This window comes from Oncorhynchus nerka, linkage group LG15 (genome assembly GCF_034236695.1).
Source record: "Oncorhynchus nerka isolate Pitt River linkage group LG15, Oner_Uvic_2.0, whole genome shotgun sequence".
NCBI lineage: Eukaryota > Metazoa > Chordata > Actinopteri > Salmoniformes > Salmonidae > Oncorhynchus > Oncorhynchus nerka.
In genome coordinates this window covers 104,866,374-104,888,784 of record NC_088410.1, presented here as the reverse complement: position 1 = coordinate 104,888,784, position 22,411 = coordinate 104,866,374, and the positions used below count along the sequence as shown (strand labels likewise).

The window sequence follows — 22,411 nt, the reverse complement described above, 5'->3', positions numbered from 1 at the left end:
TGGGATCTAGAAATGAATGTGGTGATAGAAGATTAATCATCGGAGAGAATATGTGAAAGTAGTCACAAATGCACAAATCAGCCCAGTGTGGAGTTTGCCTGGAAAAGGAAGATTTCATACTTTAGAACAACTTTCTTGATATTGAAATTTGCTCCAAAAGCTTGAGCACTATGTTGGAGGGGTGGTTGACCAATAGGAGACTACACAAATTTATTCTGGGATAAAGTGACAGGGGTTCTGTAAGACAATCCTAGACATTAAGTTACCACTGGAACCAATGTTCATTTTATTGAGGGTAATAACTTGTAACCTGGAAGGTGAAAAATAAATATGCATGTTAAGGGTACTGTTAGTGATCGCACAGAAAATGTTTACATTCAATTGGCACAAACCACAGCTTCCAACTAATTCACTGGACTCAGGGACTGAAACATGTGTATGTAATGGATAATATGACACCCAGGTTGCAACTAAAGAAGGATACTTTTTTGTCAAGTGGACTCCCATCAGATTGTACGTTGCCTGATATAATGTGGCATAATTCCCTTAATTGAATGACTCTGAAGTAAACTCCTGTAATTATTAGTGCTATTACTTTTTGTGGTCCTTTTTAAGGATGTTTTAGAATTCTTCTTTATTGTGTTTACTTCGATGGCTCTCTTCCAAAACATAGAGCACGATGCCAAGGAGTGTTCACATGGTGTTCTGGACTGTATAGATAACTCTTCCAAAACACAGAGCACGATGCCAAGGAGTGTTCACATGGTGTTCTGGACTGTATAGATAACTCTTCCAAAACACAGAGCACGATGCCAAGGAGTGTTCACATGGTGTTCTGGACTGTATAGATAACTCTTCCAAAACATAGAGCACGATGCCAAGGAGTGTTCACATGGTGTTCTGGACTGTATAGATAACTCTTCCAAAACATAGAGCACGATGCCAAGGAGTGTTCACATGGTGTTCTGGACTGTATAGATAACTCTTCCAAAACACAGAGCACGATGCCAAGGAGTTTCACATGGTGTTCTGGACTGTATAGATAACTCTTCCAAAACACAGAGCACGATGCCAAGGAGTGTTCACATGGTGTTCTGGACTGTATAGATAACTCTTCCAAAACATAGAGCACGATGCCAAGGAGTGTTCACATGGTGTTCTGGACTGTATAGATAACTCTTCCAAAACATAGAGCACGATGCCAAGGAGTGTTCACATGGTGTTCTGGACTGTATAGATAACTCTTCCAAAACACAGAGCACGATGCCAAGGAGTGTTCACATGGTGTTCTGGACTGTATAGATAACTCTTCCAAAACACAGAGCACGATGCCAAGGAGTGTTCACATGGTGTTCTGGACTGTATAGATAACTCTTCCAAAACATAGAGCACGATGCCAAGGAGTGTTCACATGGTGTTCTGGACTGTATAGATAACTCTTCCAAAACACAGAGCACGATGCCAAGGAGTGTTCACATGGTGTTCTGGACTGTATAGATATCAGGGTCATCTCAAAGTAGATCATCTTCATCAGCCTTACCAGGATCAACACTGGGGCTGAGCCCAAATATTCCAATCATTCAGATTTGATTAACCTTTTTGCTGATTTGAGTATTCGGTATATTATTTTAGCAGGCCTCAAATATTCTAACAGGAAATGTTGTAATGCTTTAATTGTATGGTCCTGTTAAATTGTTCTACACCCTGTTCTACACCCTGTTCTACACATTGTTCTACACCCTGTTCTACACATTGTTCTACACCCTGTTCTACATCCTGTTCTACACCCTGTTCTACACCCTGTTCTACATCCTGTTCTACACCTTGTTCTACACATTGTTCTACATCCTGTTCTACACCCTGTTCTACACCCTGTTCTACATCCTGTTCTACACATTGTTCTACACCCTGTTCTACACCCTGTTCTACATCCTGTTCTACACCTTGTTCTACACCTGTCTGGCCTTCTGCCAGTGTATGACATAAAGTGATCTTTGTTGTTCATGTCCATTACAGAACAGTAAACCAGATTCCTTATTGAAGATGGAAACTGAAGTGCACAAGTTTGAGAGAACGCCACTGTCGGGCAACAAAGACAAGTTTGCCTTTTCAATGACACACAAGAAGTTACTAGGGTAAGCACTGTATACTGGAGCAATGTGGTTCTCACCTGTGTGTGTTAGTGTGTGTGTGTATGTGTGTGTGTGTGTGTGTGTGTGTGTGTGTGTGTGTGTGATGCATCTGTCCTTGGAGAGAGTGAGACCTATCCATTGTTAAGGTGAATTCACATCCTTACAATCCTGTAAAGTGTTTTACTCAAAATGGCAGATTATAAACACAGTGGTGTTATAGTAACATGCTATATATGACATCAGAGCTTAATAAACACAGTGAGACTCTTCTCTGAGTCATAAAGAACCTTCTAGTTGGAGACTCTTCTCATGAGTCATAAAGCATTTACTAGATGGAGACTCTTCTGAGTCATAAAGCGCCTTCTAGTTGGAGACTGTTCTCTCAGTCATAAAGCACCTTCTAGTAGGAGACTGTTCTCTGAGTCATAAAGAACCTTCTAGTTGGAGACTCTTCTCTGAGTCATAAAGCACCTTCTAGTTAGAGACTGCTCTCTGAGTCATAAAGCACATTCTAGTAGGAGACTGTTCTCTGAGTCATAAAGCACCTTCCAGTTGGAGACTGTTCTCTGAGGCATAAAGCACCTTCTAGTAGGAGACTGTTATCTGAGTCATAAAGCACCTTCTAGTTGGAGACTCTTCTCTGAGTCATACAGCATCGTCTAGTAGGAGACTGCTCTGAGTCATAAAGCAAGTTCTAGATTAAGACTGTTCTCTGAGTCATAAAGAACCTTCTAGTTGGAGACTCTTCTCTGAGTCATAAAGCACCTTCTAGTTAGAGACTGCTCTCTGAGTCATAAAGCACATTCTAGTAGGAGACTGTTCTCTGAGTCATAAAGCACATTCTAGTCGGAGAGTCTTCATTCATAAAGCATCTTCTAGTAGGAGACTGCTCTGTGTCGTAAAGTATGTTTCCAATTGTAGACACTAGTGTGTCTGTCTGCTCACTCAAACCCTTGTCATTTTCTTGTGTATTGTTGCACCTTCTCCACATTTTCCAGGAATATTCTTATGATGTTACTAAGTGTATCCAGAGTATTTTCAGATTTCGTTATAAACGAATGTGGAGAAAAGTACAGTAAAAGTAAAATGCACATAAAATCCACAGTGTAGTGTTTTGTATTCAGCCTTGGGCCATTGAATAGTTGTGTCCTCAACTTTGGTCTAATCATTTTCCCATTATCTTGAAACTGTTCCCTTTCAATTGCTTCCATGGTTATGCTTTTCATATTTATTCTGGAAGGAAATGTTCAAGTTCCCACCAGTGTAAAGGGTTAATCTGTGTATGTTTCTCTCTCTCTCAGTTCTAAGCTGAAGCCCCAGACTAACTCCAGTGTGTTCAGCTCGTTACAAAACCTAAAGGAGGACAAGGCCAAGCCGGTGAGAGACGAGTATGAGTACGTGTCAGACGAAGGAGAGCTGAAGATTGATGAGTTCCCCATCAGGAGGAAAAAGAGAGACTTATCCTGTGAGTTTTCTGTTTGAAAGTAAATATTACCGTCAGGTAAAATGCCCCACAATTGGCAGCTCAGTGGCTCCAAATACTGCGAATGTTGGCAATTGTTTACCTGAGTGCCCTGGAACATTACCTCAGGACTTGGTGACACACTACCCCCTATTGTTTACCTGAGTGCCCTGGAACATTACCTCAGGACTTGGTGACACACTACCTACCCCCTATTGTTTACCTGAGTGCCCTGGAACATTACCTCAGGACTTGGTGACACACTACCCCCTATTGTTTACCTGAGTGCCCTGGAACATTACCTCAGGACTTGGTGACACACTACCTACCCCCTATTGTTTACCTGAGTGCCCTGGAACATTACCTCAGGACTTGGTGACACACTACCTACCCCCTATTGTTTACCTGAGTGCCCTGGAACATTACCTCAGGACTTGGTGACACACTACCCCCTATTGTTTATCACCTGGTCAATCTAGTCCTAGAGAATATCTACTTTCTATTTGAAAGTCAATACTTCCTTCAGGTAGAATTTACTACGATTGGGCAGCTAAAATGCGCCAAGTTATGCTAATTTATATATTGGCAAAAGATTATATCACACCACTACATATTTCAGCCAAGAAAAGGTATATCACAGTTTCTAGCTTTGTATTACATACCTTTTCCACATGTTGTTACTTTACAGCCTTATTTTAAAAACAATTCCTCAGCAATCTACACACAATACCCCATAATGACAAAGCGAAAACAGAAATACCTTATTTACATAAGTATTCAGAGCTTTTGCTATGAGACTCAAAATTGAGCTCAGGTGCATCCTGTTTCCATTGATCCTCCTTCACACAGCCAAGACAACACAGGGAGGGTGGCTTCGGGACAAGTCTCTGAATGTCCTTGGTCATTGAGTGGCCCAGCCAGAGCCTGGACTTGAACCCGATCTAACATCTCTGGAGAGACTTGGAAATAACTTTGCAGCGACGCTCCCCATCCAACCTGACAGAGCTTGAGAGGATCTCCACAGAAGAATGGGAGAAACTCCCCAAATACAGGAGTGCCAAGCTTGTATGGTCATACCCAAGAAGACTGGAGGCTGAAATCACTGTCAAAGATGCTTCAACAAAGTACAGAGTAAAGGATCTGAATACTTACGTAAATTAGATATTTCAGTTCTCATTTAAATTAGAAAACAGTTTAATCCATTTCAGAATAAGGCTGTAACATAACAAAATGTGGAAAAAGTCAAGGGGTCCGAATACTTTCCAAAGGCACTGTATATATTTCTTTGTCACAATACTGCAGTAAATACATCTATTAAAGTTCACCTTAGGTTTTTTGAGATTGTGAAAGAGTAGTCCTGTCTTCTGATTGGCAAGTTGTTGATTTGACACTCTCTTGTGATTGGATAGTTGTTGATTGACTCTCTCTTCTCTCCCTGCCAGTCCTGTCCAACATCAAAGAAGCAATCCAGCCATCCAAGAAGCCAAAGCTCCTCCCCTCTGATGTCAAGGTATGTAAGCTCCTCTCCCAAGGTATGACCTATACTCAAAGTAAAGACCAGTAATAGAATATCTAACATTCTGTTCACTCAGACACTTTTCACACTAAATCAAATCAAATCAAATGTTATTGGTCACATACACATATTTAGCAGATGTTATTGCAGGTGTAGCAAAATGCAGTAATACCTAACAATTCACAACAATACACACAGCTAAAAGTAAAATAATGGAATTAAGAAATATATACATATTAAGACGAGCAATGTCGGAGTGGCATTGACTAGAATACAGTAGAATACAGTATATGCTGTACATGAATTGAGTAAAGCAGTATGTAAACATTATTAAAGTTACCAGTGTTCCATTATTAAAGTGACCAGTGATTCCATGTCTATGTATATATTTTGCAGCACCCTCTAAGGTGCAGGGTTGAGTAACCGGGTGGAAGCCGGCTAGTGATGGCTATTTAACAGTCTGATAGCATTGACATAGAAGCTGTTTTTCAGTCTCTCGGTTCTAGCTTTGATGCACCTGTACTGACCTCGCCTTCTGGATGCTGTCCTATCGGTTTCTGTACAGCACTTTGAGATATCAGCTGATGTAAGAAGGGCTTTATAAATCCATTTAATTTGATTTATTGGGATGAACAGGCTGACAGGATACTCTAAATTGTGCAAAAGTTTGGATTTTAGGGGACAATCCAAATTTTTTCAGCCTCCTGAGGTTGAAGAGGTGTTATTGTGCCTTTTTCACCACACTGTCTGTGTGGGTGGACCATTTCAGTTTGTCAGTGATGTGTACACAGAGGAACTTGAAGCTTTCCACCTTCTCCACTGTTGTCCCGTCGATGCGAATAGGGACGTGCTCAGTCTGCTGTTTCCTAAAGTCCACGATCAGCTCCTTCGTCTTCTTGACGTTGAAAGGGATGTTATTTTCTTGGCACCACTCCACTAGAAGGGCCCTCACCTCCTCCTCCCTCGTCATTGTTGGTGATCAGGCCCACTACTGTTTTGTCATCTGCAAACTTTATGATTGAGTTGGAGGCGTGCATGGCCACGCAGTCATGGGTGAACAGGGAGTACGGGAGGGGGCTGAGCACACACCCTTGTGGGGCCCCTGTGTTTAGGATCAGTGAAGTGGATGTCTTGTTTTCTACCTTCACCACCTGGAGGGGCGGCCCGCCAGGGGTTCAGACCCAGGGCTCCGAGCTTAATGATGAGCTTGGAGGGGCGGCCCGCCAGGGGTTCAGACCCAGGGCTCCGAGCTTAATGATGAGCTTGGGTACTATGGTGTTGAAGGCTGACGTGTAGTCAATGAACAGCTGTTACGTTCCCCAGTTTCTGTGTTGTTGTGGGTTTCTTACATAGGTATTCCTCTTGTCCAGATGGGATAGGACGGTGTGTAGTGTGATGGCGATTGCATCGTCTGTGGATCTATTTGGGCGGAATGTAAATTGAAGTGAGTCTAGGATGTCAGGTAAGGTGAAGGTGATATGATCCTTGACTTGTCTCTCAAAAGCACTTCATGATGACAGAAGTGAGTGCTACGGGGCGATAGTCATTTAGTTCAGTTACCTTTGCTTTCTTGGGTACAGGAACAATGGTGGACATCTTGAAGCAAGTGAGGACAGCAGACTGGGATGGGGAGAGATTGAATATTTCTCTAAACACACCAGCCAGCTGGTCTGCACATGCTCTGAGGACCCGGCTATGGATTTTGCCTGTTTGATTGCCTTACGGAGGGAATAACTACACTGTTTGAATTCAACCATATTCCCAGTCACCTTGCCATGGTTAAATGCGGTGGTTTTGCACGAATGCTGCTGTCTATCCTCGGTTCCTGGTTTGGGTAGGTATTAATAGTCACAGTGGGAGCAACATCCCCTAAACACTTCCTGATGAACTCAGTCTTCGTGTCCGTGTATACGTTATTCTCCAAGGCTACCTGTAACATATCACGTGATCAAAACAATCTTGAAGCATAGATTCCGATTGGTCAGACCAGCGTTGACTAGACCTTAGCATGGGTACTTCCTGTTTGAGTTTCTGCCTATAGGAAGTGAAGAGCAAAATGGAATTGTGATCTGATTTGCCCGAAGGGAGGGCAGGGGAGGGCCTTGTTGGCATCCCGGAAGGGGGAGTAGCAGTGGTCAAGTGTTTTTCCAGCATGAGTACTACAGTCAATGTGTTGATAGAACTTCAGTAGCGTTTTCCTCAAGTTGGCTTTGTTAAAATCCCCAGATACAAATAATACCGCCTCCACACTCACCCTAATCTATTTCTTTATTCAAATGTAGGAACTGGGTTCTACAGTTTGAACCCCTGCTGTCTCTGGCTCCACAACCACCCTGCCCGGCCATCTACAGTTGAAGTCGGAAGTTTACATACACTTAGGTTGGAGTCATTAAAACGTGTTTTTCAACCACTCCACATATTTCTTGTTAACAAACTATAGTTTTGGCAAGTCGGTTAGGACATCTACTTAATGCATGACACAAGTCATTTTCCCAACAATTGTTTACAGACAGATTATTTCACTTATAACTCATTGTATCACAATTCCAGTGGGTCAGAAGTACATACACTAAATTGACTGACCCACTGGGAATGTGATGAAAGAAATAAAAGCTGAAATAAATCAAATAAATCTACTATTATTCTGACATTTCACATTCCTAAAATAAAGTGGTAATCCTAATTGACAGGGAATTTTTTACTAGGATTAAATGTCAGGAATTGTGAAAAACTGAGTTTAAATGTATTTGGCTAAGGTGTATGTAAACTTCCAACTTCAACTGTATGGTTTCCAGTTTGCACAAGTCCAGTGTAGTTCCTTGACTGCTATCGTGTTATCGGCTTGAGTAGGAATATACACGGCTGTGAATATAACCGAAGATAATTATCTTGGGAGGTAATACGGTCTGCATTTGATTGTGAGGTATTCTAGGTCATGTGAACAAAAAGACTTGAGTTCCTGTATGTTATCACACCATGAGTAGTTAATCATGAAACATACACCACCGCCTTTCTTCTTTCTGGAGAGCTCTTTACTCCTGTCTGTGTGATGTACTGAGAACCCAGCTGGCTGTATGGACGGGGACAGTATATCCAGAGAGAGCCATGACTCCGTGAAATAGAGTATGTTACAATCCCTGATGTCTCTCTGGAAGGAGATCCTCGCCCTGAGCTCGTCTACGTTATTGTCCAGAGACTGAACATTAGATAGTAATACACTTGGAAGGGGTGGATAGTGTGCACGCCTCCTGAGTCGGACTAGAGGTCCACTCCGAATACCTCTTCTCTGCCGGCAGCGTCTTGGAACAGCCTCTGGGATAAGTTCAATTGCACTGGGGGGTAAGAACTAATTATCCAATTCGGAATGTCGTATTCTTGCTCGTAATGCGGATGAGTTTTCGTCGCACTCAAATCCAAAAGTTATTTCCGGCTGTATGTAATAACACAAAAAATGGTGGCTAATAATGTAAGAAATAACAAACAAAAAAATTTAAATACTGCAAAATTGCTTAGGAGCTAGAAGCAGAGCTGCCATGTCTGTCAGCGCCATCTACCACTACTGAGCCGAGCAGAGCAGTGCTGGACTGGCCTGGTTACACATCCACCATAGTGTCTGGAACTGTGCTGGAAAAGACGATGTGAAACGAAAATATCCGAGCCAGCACAGTACGGTTCAGTTCAGGTCAGCAGGATAGTGTTATCAGGTTCACAGTGTTATCAGGTTCATAGTGTTAATATCAGGTTCGTAGTGTTAACAGATTCACAGTGTTATCAGGTCCATAGTGTTAATATCAGGTCCATAGTGTTAATATCAGGTCCATAGTGTTATCAGGTCCATAGTGTTAATATCAGGTCCATAGTGTTAATATCAGGTCCATAGTGTTAATATCAGGTCCATAGTGTTAATATCAGGTCCATAGTGTTATCAGGTTCATAGTGTTAATATCATGTTCATAGTGTTAATATCAGGTTCGTAGTGTTAACAGATTCACAGTGTTATCAGGTCCATAGTGTTAATATCAGGTCCATAGTGTTATCAGGTCCATAGTGTTAATATCAGGTCCATAGTGTTAATATCAGGTCCATAGTGTTAATATCAGGTCCATAGTGTTAATATCTGGTTCATAGTGTTAATATCAGGTCCATAGTGTTAATATCTGGTTCATAGTGTTAATATCAGGTTCATAGTGTTAATATCTGGTTCATAGTGTTCATAACAGGTTCATATGGGTGGCTAGAGTGTTGGACTAGTAACTGGAAGGTTGCAAGTTCAAACCCCCGAGCTGACAAGGTACAAATCTGTCGTTCTGCCCCTGAACAGGCAGTTAACCCACTGTTCCTAGGCAGTCATTGAAAATAAGAATTTGTTCTTAACTGAGGTAAAATATTTGTTTTTGTTAATATCAGGTTCATAGTGTTCATATCAGGTTCATAGTGTTAACAGGTTCATAGTGTTATAATTAGGTTCATATTGTTAACAGGTTCATAATGTTAATATCAGGTTCATAGTGTTAATATCAGGTTCATAGTGTTATTATCAGGTTGATAGTGTTATTATCAGGTTCATAGTGTTATTATCAGGTTCATAGTGTTAACATCAGGTTCATAGTGTTATTATCAGGTTCATAGTGTTATTATCAGGTTCATAGTGTTATTATCAGGTTCATAGTGTTATTATCAGGTTCATAGTGTTAACAGGTTCATAGTGTTATAATTAGGTTCATATTGTTAACAGGTTCATAATGTTAATATCAGGTTCATAGTGTTAATATCAGGTTCATAGTGTTATTATCAGGTTGATAGTGTTATTATCAGGTTCATAGTGTTATTATCAGGTTCATAGTGTTAACATCCTGTATACTTCCGGCCCTTCTTTGGACACTGTGTTAACAACCCTCCAGGCAAGCTTCAATGCCATACAACTCTCCTTCCGTGGCCTCCAATTGCTCTTAAATACAAGTAAAACTAAATGCATGCTCTTCAACCGATCGCTACCTGCACCTACCCGCCTGTCCAACATCACTACTCTGGACGGCTCTGACTTAGAATACGTGGACAACTACAAATACTTAGGTGTCTGGTTAGACTGTAAACTCTCCTTCCAGACCCATATCAAACATCTCCAATCCAAAGTTAAATCTAGAATTGGCTTCCTATTTCGCAACAAAGCATCCTTCACTCATGCTGCCAAACATACCCTTGTAAAATTGACCATCCTACCAATCCTCGACTTTGGCGATGTCATTTACAAAATAGCCTCCAATACCCTACTCAACAAATTGGATGCAGTCTATCACAGTGCTATCCGTTTTGTCACCAAAGCCCCATATACTACCCACCATTGCGACCTGTACGCTCTCGTTGGCTGGCCCTCGCTTCATACTCGTCGCCAAACCCACTGGCTCCATGTCATCTACAAGACCCTGCTAGGTAAAGTCCCCCTTATCTCAGCTCGCTGGTCACCATAGCATCTCCCACCTGTAGCACACGCTCCAGCAGGTATATCTCTCTAGTCACCCCCAAAACCAATTCTTTCTTTGGCCGCCTCTCCTTCCAGTTCTCTGCTGCCAATGACTGGAACGAACTACAAAAATCTCTTAAATTGGAAACACTTATCTCCTCACTAGCTTTAAACACCAACTGTCAGAGCATCTTACAGATTACTGCACCTGTACATAGCCCACCTATAATTTAGCCCAAACAACTACCTCTTTCCTAACTGTATTTAATTTATTTATTTATTTTGCTCCTTTGCACCCCATTATTTTTATTTCTACTTTGCACATTCTTCCATTGCAATACTACCATTCCAGTGTTTTACTTGCTATATTGTATTTACTTTGCCACCATGGCCTTTTTTGCCTTTACCTCCCTTCTCACCTAATTTGCTCACATTGTATATAGACTTGTTTTTTTTTTACTGTATTATTGACTGTATGTTTGTTTTACTCCATGTGTAACTCTGTGTCGTTGTATGTGTCGAACTGCTTTGCTTTATCTTGGCCAGGTCGCAATTGTAAATGAGAACTTGTTCTCAACTTGCTTACCTGGTTAAATAAAGGTGAAATAAAAAAAATAAAAAATCAGGTTCATAGTGTTATTATCAGGTTCATAGTGTTATTATCAGGTTCATAGTGTTATTATCAGGTTCATAGTGTTAATATCAGGTCCATAGTGTTATAATTAGGTTCATATTGTTAACAGGTTCATAATGTTAATATCAGGTTCATAGTGTTAATATCAGGTTCATAGTGTTAACATCAGGTCCATAGTGTTAATATCAGGTCCATAGTGTTAATATCAGGTCCATAGTGTTAATATCAGGTCCATAGTGTTAATATTAGGTTCATGGTGTTATTATCAGGTTCATAGTGTTATTATCAGGTTCATAGTGTTATTATCAGGTTCATAGTGTTATTATCAGGTTCATAGTGTTAATATCAGGTCCATAGTGTTAATAACAGGTCCATAGTGTTAATATCAGGTCCATAGTGTTAATATCAGGTCCATAGTGTTAATATCAGGTTAATCGTGTTAATATCAGGTCCATAGTGTTAATATCAGGTCCATAGCGTTATCAGGTTCATCGTGTTAATATCAGGTTCATAGTGTTACCAGGTTCATAGTGTTAACAGGTTAATGTCTAGAGATTCTCTAACATCCAGAAGGACTCTGATATCTACAATTCTACGTCCATTAAGACAACGGCCTAATGACTGCTTCCAAGATCCCAACAGTCAGAGGAAAACATTCTGGAATATTTTCTCCGTCCATGTGGTCATTAATGAATTCCGTGTGATCCTCTATGTTGTCAATGGAAATCACATGTGTGTGAGTGAAGCGTGTGTGAATCAAAGACAGAACTGTGCGGCGCCGGGCCAAAGGACACCACACATTGAGAGAGAGAGAAAGAGAGCAGAGTACCTCTCCCACCCAGATGCAGAGGCCTCTTTGGCCCCCTGCTCCATGGCTTCCATCCACCACAGTACAGTACCCCTTGGATATAAAAAATGACAAGGCACGGAAAGAGTGCAAACAGAAGCTCCTCATGGACAATCTAGAGACACTTTGCTGACTGCTACAAAAATGGGAACGTAATCAACTTAATCTTCCACACAGACCATCCCTGGGCATGGCACACAGCTATAAGAGCACACTACCCCTGTATTGGCGGAGGGTGGAAAATCAGAATAGTGTAAAACGAGAACCCTGAGACAGACACTAGAGGTCGACCAATTAACCGATTAATTAGGGCGATTTCAAGTCTTCATTAACAATCGGAAATCGGTATTTTTGGACACCGATTTGGCCGATTTAAATTGTTTATTTTTTTACACCTTTATTGAATATTTTTTTAACAAGGCAAGTCAGTTAAGAACACGTTCTTATTTTCAATGACGGCCCTAGGAACGGTGGGTTAACTGCCTCGTTTAGGGCAGAACGACAGATTTTTACCTTGTCAGCTCGGGGGATCCAATCTTGCAACCGTACAGTTAACTAGTCCAACGCTCTAACCACCTGCCTTACATTGCACTTCACGAGGAGACTGCCTGTTACGCGAATGCAGTAAGAAGCCAAAGTAAGTTGCTAGCTAGCATTAAACTTATAAAAAACAATCAATCAATCAATCATAATCACTAGTTAACTACACATGGTTGATGATATTACTAGTTTATCTAGCGTGTCCTGCGTTGCATATAATCGATACGGTGCGTATCGTTGCGCCAATGTGTACCTAACCATAAACATCAATGCCTTTCTTAAAATCAGTACACAGAAGTATATATTTTTAAACCTGCATATTTAGCTAAAATAAATCCAGGTTAGCAGGCAATATTAACCAGGTGAAATTGTGTCACTTCTCTTGCGTTCATTGCACGCAGAGTCAGTGTAATATGCAACAGTTTGGGCTGCCTAATTTGCCAGAATTTTACGTAATTATGACATAACATTGAAGACTTATGGATGCCACCCGTTAGATAAAATACGGAACGGTTCCGTATTTCACTGAAAGAATAAATGTCTTGTTTTCGAGATGATAGTTTCCGGATTCGACCATATTAATGAGCTGAGGCTCGTATTTCTGTGTGTTATTATATTACAATTAAGTCTATGATTTGATAGAACAGTCTGACTGAGCGGTGGTAGGCAGCAGCAGGCTCGTAAGCATTCATTCAAACATGACATTCGTGTGTTTTGCCAGCAGCTCTGCTGTTTATGACTTCAAGCCTATCAACTCCCTCGATTAGGCTGGTGTAACCCTTGCCACGAACCGGCTCAAAGCCCGTAACAAAAGGGAGACAACGTGGAGATAAGGAGTAACAAAACATATATTTATTAAATAAAGTAACTAAGTATAATTTACAATGGTGTGTGTAATCAGTAATCAGTAGTGTAAGTGAGTGTTTTGCATGCATGAATGTGATAATGCAGGGTGTTGAAAGGTGCCAAAGCAAACAACCAAAAGGCCACCAAGATACACAACAAAATCTGTAAAGGTGTCTGCATGGAGAGAGTCTCCTCCATGAATGGGGAAGTGGTGTATTTATCCTGGGAGACACCGGGCCCAGGTGTGTCTGCATGGAGAGAGTCTCCTCCATGAATGGGGAAGTGGTGTATTTATGCTGGGAGACACCGGGCCCAGGTGTGTCTGCATGGAGAGAGTCTCCTCCATGAATGGGGAAGTGGTGTATTTATCCTGGGAGACACCGGGCCCAGGTGTGTCTGCATGGAGAGAGTCTCCTCCATGAATGGGGAAGTGGTGTATTTATCCTGGGAGACACCGGGCCCAGGTGTGTCTGCATGGAGAGAGTCTCCTCCATGAATGGGGAAGTGGTGTATTTATCCTGGGAGACACCGGGCCCAGGTGTTTCCCATGTAGCTGACGACCCTCCCAACTCCGTCCACCGGCATCCTAATAAGGAAACAAGAACAAAGAGAGAATACGGCAGACAGAGTGGGAGGGTCGTCACACCGATGTGAAATGACTAGCTAGTTAGCGGGGTGCGCGATAATAGCGTTTCAAACGTCACTCGCTCTGAGACTTGGAGTAGTTGTTCCCCTTGCTCTGAATATGTCCATAAACACTCCAGCCAGCTGGTCTGCGCATGCTCTGAGGACACGGTTAGGTATTTTGTCTGGGCTGTCAGCCTTGCGACGGTTAACACGTTTAAATGTTTTACTCACGTCGGCCACGGAGAAGGACAGCCCACAGTCCTTGGTAGCCCTGTCAATGTCAGTGTGTTATCCTCAAAGCGTGCAAAGAATGTGTTTAGCCTGCCCGGAAGCAAGACGTCGGTCTTGGCGGCGTTGCTGGTTTTCCATTTTGTAGTCCGTGATTGTCTGTAGTCCCTGCCACATACGTCTCATGTCTGAGCCATTTAATTGCGACTCCACTTTACTCACGTCGGCCACGTGAGTGTGGCTTGTCGGTGTTTAGCTTGTCGGTGTCTGCCCTTCGTACATCAGCTGATATCTCAAAGTGCTATACAGAAACCCTAAACAGCAAGCAATGCAGGTGTTGAAGCACGTTGGCTAGGAAGAAACCTAGAGAGGAACCAGGCTATGAGGGGAGGCCAGTCCTCTTCTGGCTGTGCCGGGTGGAGATTATAACAGAACATGGCCAAGATGTTCAAATGTTCATAAATGACCAGCATGGTCAAATAATAGGTCTGGGACAGGTAGCACGTCTGGAGAACAGGTAAGGATTCCATAGCCGCAGGCAGAACAGTTGAAACTGGAGCAGCAGCACGGCCAGGTACACTGGGGACAGCAAGGAGTCATCATGCCAGGTAGTCCTAGGCATGGTCCTAAGGCTCAGGCCCTCCGAGAGAGAGAAATAAAGAGAGAATTAGAGAGAGCACACTTAAATTCACACAGGACACCAGATATAACAAACTGACCCTAGCCCCCTGACACATTAACTACTGCAGCATAAATACTGGAGGCTGAGACAGGAGGGGTCAGGAGACACTGTGGCCCCATCCGATGATACCCCCGGACAGGGCCAAACAGGAAGGATATATCCCCACCCACTTTGCCAAAGCACAACCCCCACACCACTAGAGGGATATCTTCAACCACCAACTTACCATCCTGAAACAAGGCCGAGTATAGCCCACAAAGATCTCCGCCACGGCACAACCCAAGGGGGGGCAACCCAGACAGGAAGATCACGTCAGTGACTCAACCCACTCTAGTGACGCACCCTTCCCAGGGACGGCATGGAAGAGCACCAGTAAGCCAGTGCCTCAGCCCCTGTAATAGGGTTAGAGGCTGAGAATCCCAGTGGAAAGAGGGTAAGCGGCCAGGCAGAGACAGCAAGGGCGGTTCGTTGCTCCAGAGCCTTTCCGTTCACCTTCACACTCCTGGGCCAGACTACACTCAACCATAGGACCTACTGAAGATATGAGTCTTCAGTAAAGACTTAAAGGTTGAGACCGAGTCTGCGTCTCTCACAAGGTAGGTAGGCAGACCATCCATTCCATAGAAATGGAGCTCTATAGGAGAAAGCCCTGCCTCCAGCTGTTTGCTTAGAAATTCTAGGGACAGTAAGGAGGCCTGCGTCTTGTGACCGTAGCGTATGTGTAGGTATGTACAGCACAACCAAATCGGAAAGATAGGTAGGAGCAAGCCCATGTAATGCTTTGTAGTTTGGAAGTAAAACCTTGAACTCATCCCTTGCCTTAACAGGAAGCCAGTGTAGGGAGTCTAGCACTGGAGTAATATGATCAAATTTTGGGGTTCTAGTCAGGATTCTAGCAGCCGTATTTAGCACTAACTGAAGTTTATTTAGAGCTTTATCCGGGTAGCCGGAAAGTAGAGCATTGCAGTAGTCTAACCTAGAAGTAACAAAAGCATGGATAAATTTTTCTGCATCTTTTTTGGGCAGAACATTTCTGATTTTTGCAATGTTACGTAGATGGAAAAAAAGCTGTCCTTGAAACAGTCTATGTTCGTCAAAAGAGAGATCAGGGTCCAGAGTAACGCCGAGGTCCTTCACAGTTTTATTTGAGACGACTGTACAACCATCAAGATGAATTGTCAATAGGGATATCCTATCCGGGTTGGATGAGCGCTGTGTTAAGAAGCAGTGCAGCTTGGTTGGGTTGTGTTTCGGAGGACGCATGGCTTTCGACCTTCGTCTCTCCCGAGCCCGTACAGGAGTTGTAGCGATGAGACAAGATAGTAACTACTAACATTTGAATACCACAAAATTGGGTAGAAAAGGGGGTAAAATAAATAAAAAATGTTAATTTGTTTCTTGGGACCTAGAACAAGCATCTCTGTTTTGTCTGAGTTTAAAAGTAGAATGTTTGTATTATGGGGTATTGTGTGTAGATTTTAGAATAAGGCTGTAAAGTAACAAAATGTGGAAAAAGTCTAGGGGTCTGAATAGTTTCCGAATGCACTGTATATAAACGAATTGGCTAGGACACTAGAACAGTCTGCAGCACTCGGCCTCACCCTACTAGAATGAATCTGAAGTCAATTGTCTACTGTTTGCTGATTATTTGGTGCTTCTGTCCCTAACCAAGGAGGGCCTACAGCAGCACCTAGATCTTCTGCACAGATTCTGTCAGACCTGGTCCCTGTCAGACCTGGTCCCTGACAGTAAATCTTAGTAAGACTAACAAATGGTGTTCCATCAAAGGTCCAGTCTCCAGGACCAGAAATACAAATTCCATCTAGACACCGTTGCCCTAGAGCACACAAAAAACTAGACATACCTCGGCCTAAACATCAGCGCCACAGATAACTTCCACAAAGCTGTGAACGATCTGACAGACAAGGCAAGAAGGGCCTTCTATGCCATCAAAAGGAACATAACATTTTAAATACCAATTAGGATCTGGCTAAAAATACTTGAATCAGTTATAGGATCCATTGCCCTTCATGGTTGTGAGGTCTGGGGTCCACTCAACAACCATTTGAAAGGAAACACTTTGAAGTTTGTGGAATTAATGTAGCAGAATATAACATATTAGATCTGGTAAAATATAATTCTAACAGCAGTGTGTTTGCAAAGTTTCAGACTGATCCTGTGGATAATTATTTTACTGCACAATATTTTGTAACAAGTCTGCCTCGAGTTTGCCCACAGTGATACATTTTCAACTACATAACTACAGAGAGCATACAAGAATCCTATGGTAATACAACATTTAAGTTTACAAACTCCCAGGAATGTCATACATGATGGATCATTACCTTCCCTACAGAAAAGACACTAACCTTCAGACATCTAGATGGCCGGGTGGGGTGGGTGTGGAGCCAGACACAGGCTTCCCTACAGAAAAGACACTAGCCTTCAGAGAGAGAGAGAGACCTAGATCCAGCTGTTACAGGCCTCCATCACTATTGTCATGATGATCAGTAGTACTGGGTGTGTTTAAGTAGGGGAGGTGTTGTACTGTATATCCCACTCCTGGGGCGGCAGGGTAGCCTAGTGGTTGGGGCGGCAGGGTAGCCTAGTGGTTGGGGCGGCAGGGTAGCCTAGTGGTTGGGGCGGCAGGGTAGCCTAGTGGTTGGGGCGGCAGGGTAGCCTAGTGGTTGGGGCGGCAGGGTAGCCTAGTGGTTGGGGCGTTGGACGAGTAACCGGATTTTGCAAGTTCAATCCCCGAGCTGACAAGGTACAAATCTGTCGTTCTGCCCCTGAACAGGCAGTTAACCCACTGTTAACCCACTAGGCCGTCATTGAAAATAAGAATTTGTTCTTAACTGACTTGCCTAGTTAAATAAAGGTCAAATAAACATTTTTTAAACTCCTACTGCCCCATTCAACCAGGTCATAGTTATAATAGTAGTGGGAATGTATCCTAACTGACGGGTCATGTCTGGGATCACCTGTGTGACGTAGATCAGGTGTACGTCTGGCTGTCAGGCGTCATTGTGTGCCTGTGTTTCCGTTTCACAGTGAATTATAAAGTTATATGCTCTTCTTGTGTTCAGTGTGTTGTACAATAAAACGTGTTGCTCTATTCCATTCTCAGAAGACTGACTCATCAGATGAAGAGTCGCTCCACATCGACACAGAAGTCAAGCCAGAGGTCAAGCGGGAGGTGAAAGGTCGTAACTTGAAGGTAAAGAAGAAGGCGGGAAGCACGGCAGGCATCCTGGACCTACTACAGGCCAGCAAAGCAGTGGGCGGCATCGACTACAGTGTCAACAGGTACATCATTTTTTTTTACCTTAATTTAATTAGGCAAGCCAGTTAAGAACAAATTCTTATTCATGGCCTACCACAAGGCAGGATGGGGGCTGGGATTAAAAATACAAAATAAAAACATATGACAAAACACACATCACGATAAGAGAGATACCATTACATAACGAGTGACCTAAGACGACAACACAGCATGGTGACAACACAACATGACAAAACAGCATGGTAGCAACACAACATGACAACAACATGACAACACAGCATGGTAGCAACACAACATGACAATACAGCATGGTAGCAACACAACATGACAACAACATGGTAGCAAGATGACAACAACATGGTAGCAACACAACATGACAACACAGTATGTTAGCAACATGACAACAACATGGTAGCAACACAACATGACAACACAGCATGGTAGCAACACAACATGACAACAACATGGTAACAACACAACATGACAACACAGCATGGTAGAAACACAACATGACAACACAGCATGTTAGCAACACAACATGACAACAACATGGTAGCATCACAACATGACAACAACATGGTAGCAACACAACATGACAGCAACATGGTAGCAACATGACAGCAACATGGTAGCAACACAACATGACAACACAGCATGTTAGCAACACAGCATGACAACAACATGGTAGCAACACAACATGACAACACAGCATGGTAGCAACACAACATGACAACAACATGACAACACAGCATGGTAGCAACACAACATGACAACAACATGGTAGCAACACAACATGACAACAACATGGTAGCAACACAACATGGCAGCAGCACAACATGGTAGCAGCACAAAACATGGTACAAACATTATTGGGCACAGACAACAGCACAAAGGGAAAGAAGGTAGAGACAACAATACATCATGCAAAGCAGCCACAATTGTCAGTAAGAGTGTCCATGATTGAGTCTTTGAATGAAGAGATGGAGATAAAACTGTCCAGATTGAGTGATTGTTGCAGCTCGTTCCAGTCGCTAGCTGCAGCAAACTGAAAAGAGGAGCGACCCAGGGATGTGTTTGCTTTGGGAACCTTGAACAGAATGTGACTGGCAGAACGGGTGTTGTATGTGGAGGATGAGGGCTGCAGTGGAGATCTCAGATAGGGGGGCGCAAGAACACACACACACAGTGTGTCTGTAATAGAGATAGGCACGGGAACAGGACTCCACACGTCTTGCCGGTCCCACGGGATTTGTGGGTTGAACTGAAAAAGTGTGTGCGAGCAAGGAGGCCTACAAACCTGACTCAGGAACACCAGCTCTGTCAGGAGGAATGGGCCAAAATTCACCCAACTTATTGTGGCAAGCTTGTGGAAGGCTACCCAAAACGTTTGACCTAAGTTAAACAATTTAAAGGCAATGCTACCAAATACTAATTGAGTGTATGTAAACTTCTGACCCACTGGGAATGTGATGAAAGAAATAAAAGCTGAAATAAATAATTTTCTCTACTATTATTCTGACATTTCACATTCTTGAAGTAAAGTGGTGATCCTAACTGACCTAAGACAGGCGATTTTTACTCGGATTAAATGTCAGGAATTGTGAAAAACTGAGTTTAAATGTAGTTGGCTACGGTGTATGTAAACTTCGGACTTCAAATATTTGTCTCTCATATGGTCATACATTTGTCAGGAGGTAAGGAAGTGCAGCTCAGTTTCCACCTCATTTTGTGGGCGGTGTGCACATAGCCTGTCTTCTCTTGAGCGTCAGAGCTTCCTAAGGTGTTCTTTCTCAGTAGCAAGGCTATGCTTACTGAGTCTGTACATAGTCAAAGCTTTCCTTAAGTTTGGGTCAGTTACAGTAGTCAGGTATTCTGCCACTGTGTACTCTGTTTAGGGCCAAATAGCATTTTAGTTGCTCTGTTTTTTTGTTAATTCTTTCCAATGTGTCAAGTAATTGTTTGTTTTCTCATGATTTGGTTGGGTATAATTGTGTTGCTGTCCTGGGGCTCTGTAGGACGAGCTTGGTTAGGGGACTCTTCTCCAGGTTCATCTCTCTGTAGGTGATGGCTTTGTTATGGAAGGTTGCTCTGCATGCAATATTTGGTGTTTTACATTGTACACAGATTATACTTTTGCAGAAGTCTGCATGCAGTCTCAATTTGAATTTTGTGAATTTTTGGTTGATGAGCGGACCCCAGACCTCACAACGATAAAGGGCAATGGGTTCTATAACTTTATTCCTCTCCCTCTCTCTCTCTCTCTCTCTCTCTCTCTCTCTGTCTCTGTCTCTGTCTCTCTCTCTCTCTCTCTCTCTCGATCTGTCTCTTTCTCCGGCGGGTACACCTTCCAGCAGTGTAATGTGTTATTGTGTTGTGTTATTTCTTATTGACGTACTTACAGTCAGCCACCTGCATCTCCCAGCACACAGGAGGCCATTCAGGGGATGTTGTCTATGGCCAACTTGTCCTCCGGGGCTACCGCTGGGGCCGCAGCCATCTCCTCCGACACCCCTGGGGCCTGGGGCTGCGACCGGCCCGGCAGAAACCACTCCAACACCACCACCGCTGGACGGAAGGGAGGAGCAGCAAGCGGAGCGGGAGGAGGAGTAAGTAAGCGGCCAGCCAAACGACCCCCCAAGAAGACGAAGAAGAGCAGCAGCATCGACAGTGATGATGATCAGGATCATATGGACGCCTGCTTCAAGGACTCAGATTATGGTAACTAGAGATATGATATGTTTTCTACTAGAGATATGATACGTTTTCTACTAGAGATATGATACGTTTTCTACTAGAGATATGATACGTTTTCTACTAGAGATATGATACGTTTTCTACTAGAGATATGATACGTTTTCCACTAGAGTCATGATACGTTTTCTACTAGAGATATGATACGTGTTCTACTAGAGATATGATACGTTTTCTACTAGAGAGGTGGAGCTAGAGATATCTAGTGGAGTTTCCACTAGAGTCATGATACGTTTTCTACTAGAGATATGATACGTTTTCTACTAGAGAGGTGGAGCTAGAGATATCTAGTGGAGTTTCCACTAGATATATGATACGTGTTCTACTAGAGATATCTAGTGGTGTTTCCACTAGAGTCATGATACGTTTTCTACTAGAGAGGTGGAGCTAGAGATATCTAGTGGAGTTTCCACTAGAGATATGATACGTGTTCTACTAGAGATATGATACGTTTTCTACTAGAGATATCTAGTGGAGTTTCCACTAGAGTCATGATACGTTTTCTACTAGAGAGGTGGAGTTTCCACTAGAGATATGATAGTTTCCACTAGACATATAATAAATGTTCTACTAGAGATAGAGTAAAGTTTCCAGTAGACATATGATACATGTTCTACTATAGATATATAGTAGAGATTCCACTAGAGATATGATGCATGTTTTACTCAAGCTATAGAGTAGTTTCTACTCGAGATATAGTAGAGTTTCCACTAGAGATATAATACTTGTTCTATTAGAGATATGATACGTTTTCCACTAGAGATATGATACGTTTTCTACTAGAGATATGATACGTTTTCTACTAGAGATATGATACGTTTTCTACTAGAGAGGTGGAGCTAGAGATATCTAGTGGAGTTTCCACTAGAGATATGATACGTTTTCCACTAGAGATATGATACGTTTTCTACTAGAGATATGATACGTTTTCTACTAGAGATGTGATACGTTTTCTACTAGAGATATGATACGTTTTCCACTAGAGTCATGATACGTTTTCTACTAGAGATATGATACGTGTTCTACTAGAGATATGATACGTGTTCTACTAGAGAGGTGGAGCTAGAGATATCTAGTGGAGTTTCCACTAGAGATGTGATACGTTTTCTACTAGAGATATCTAGTGGAGTTTCCACTAGATATATGATACGTGTTCTACTAGAGATATCTAGTGGTGTTTCCACTAGAGTCATGATACGTTTTCTACTAGAGATATGATACGTTTTCTACTAGAGATATGATACGTTTTCTACTAGAGATATGATACGCGTTCTACTAGAGATATGATACGTGTTCTACTAGAGAGGTGGAGCTAGAGATATCTAGTGGAGTTTCCACTAGAGATGTGATGCGTGTTCTACTAGAGATATGATACGTGTTCTACTAGAGATATGATACGTTT

The 22,411-nt window shown here is 42.5% G+C and overlaps 1 protein-coding gene across 1 annotated transcript in view; it reads left to right on the top strand.

Annotated features, from left to right (window-relative positions):
* LOC115124499 (lysine-specific demethylase phf2-like) overlaps positions 1 to 22,411 on the top strand; it is a 159,652-nt gene that overhangs the window by 108,411 nt on the left and 28,830 nt on the right. The window contains exons 14-18 of the mRNA XM_065002119.1: positions 2,017 to 2,135; positions 3,434 to 3,597; positions 5,037 to 5,104; positions 18,103 to 18,281; positions 20,681 to 20,976. Coding sequence (XP_064858191.1) covers positions 2,017 to 2,135; positions 3,434 to 3,597; positions 5,037 to 5,104; positions 18,103 to 18,281; positions 20,681 to 20,976 — 826 coding nt within the window. The remainder of the gene's footprint in view (positions 1 to 2,016; positions 2,136 to 3,433; positions 3,598 to 5,036; positions 5,105 to 18,102; positions 18,282 to 20,680; positions 20,977 to 22,411) is intronic.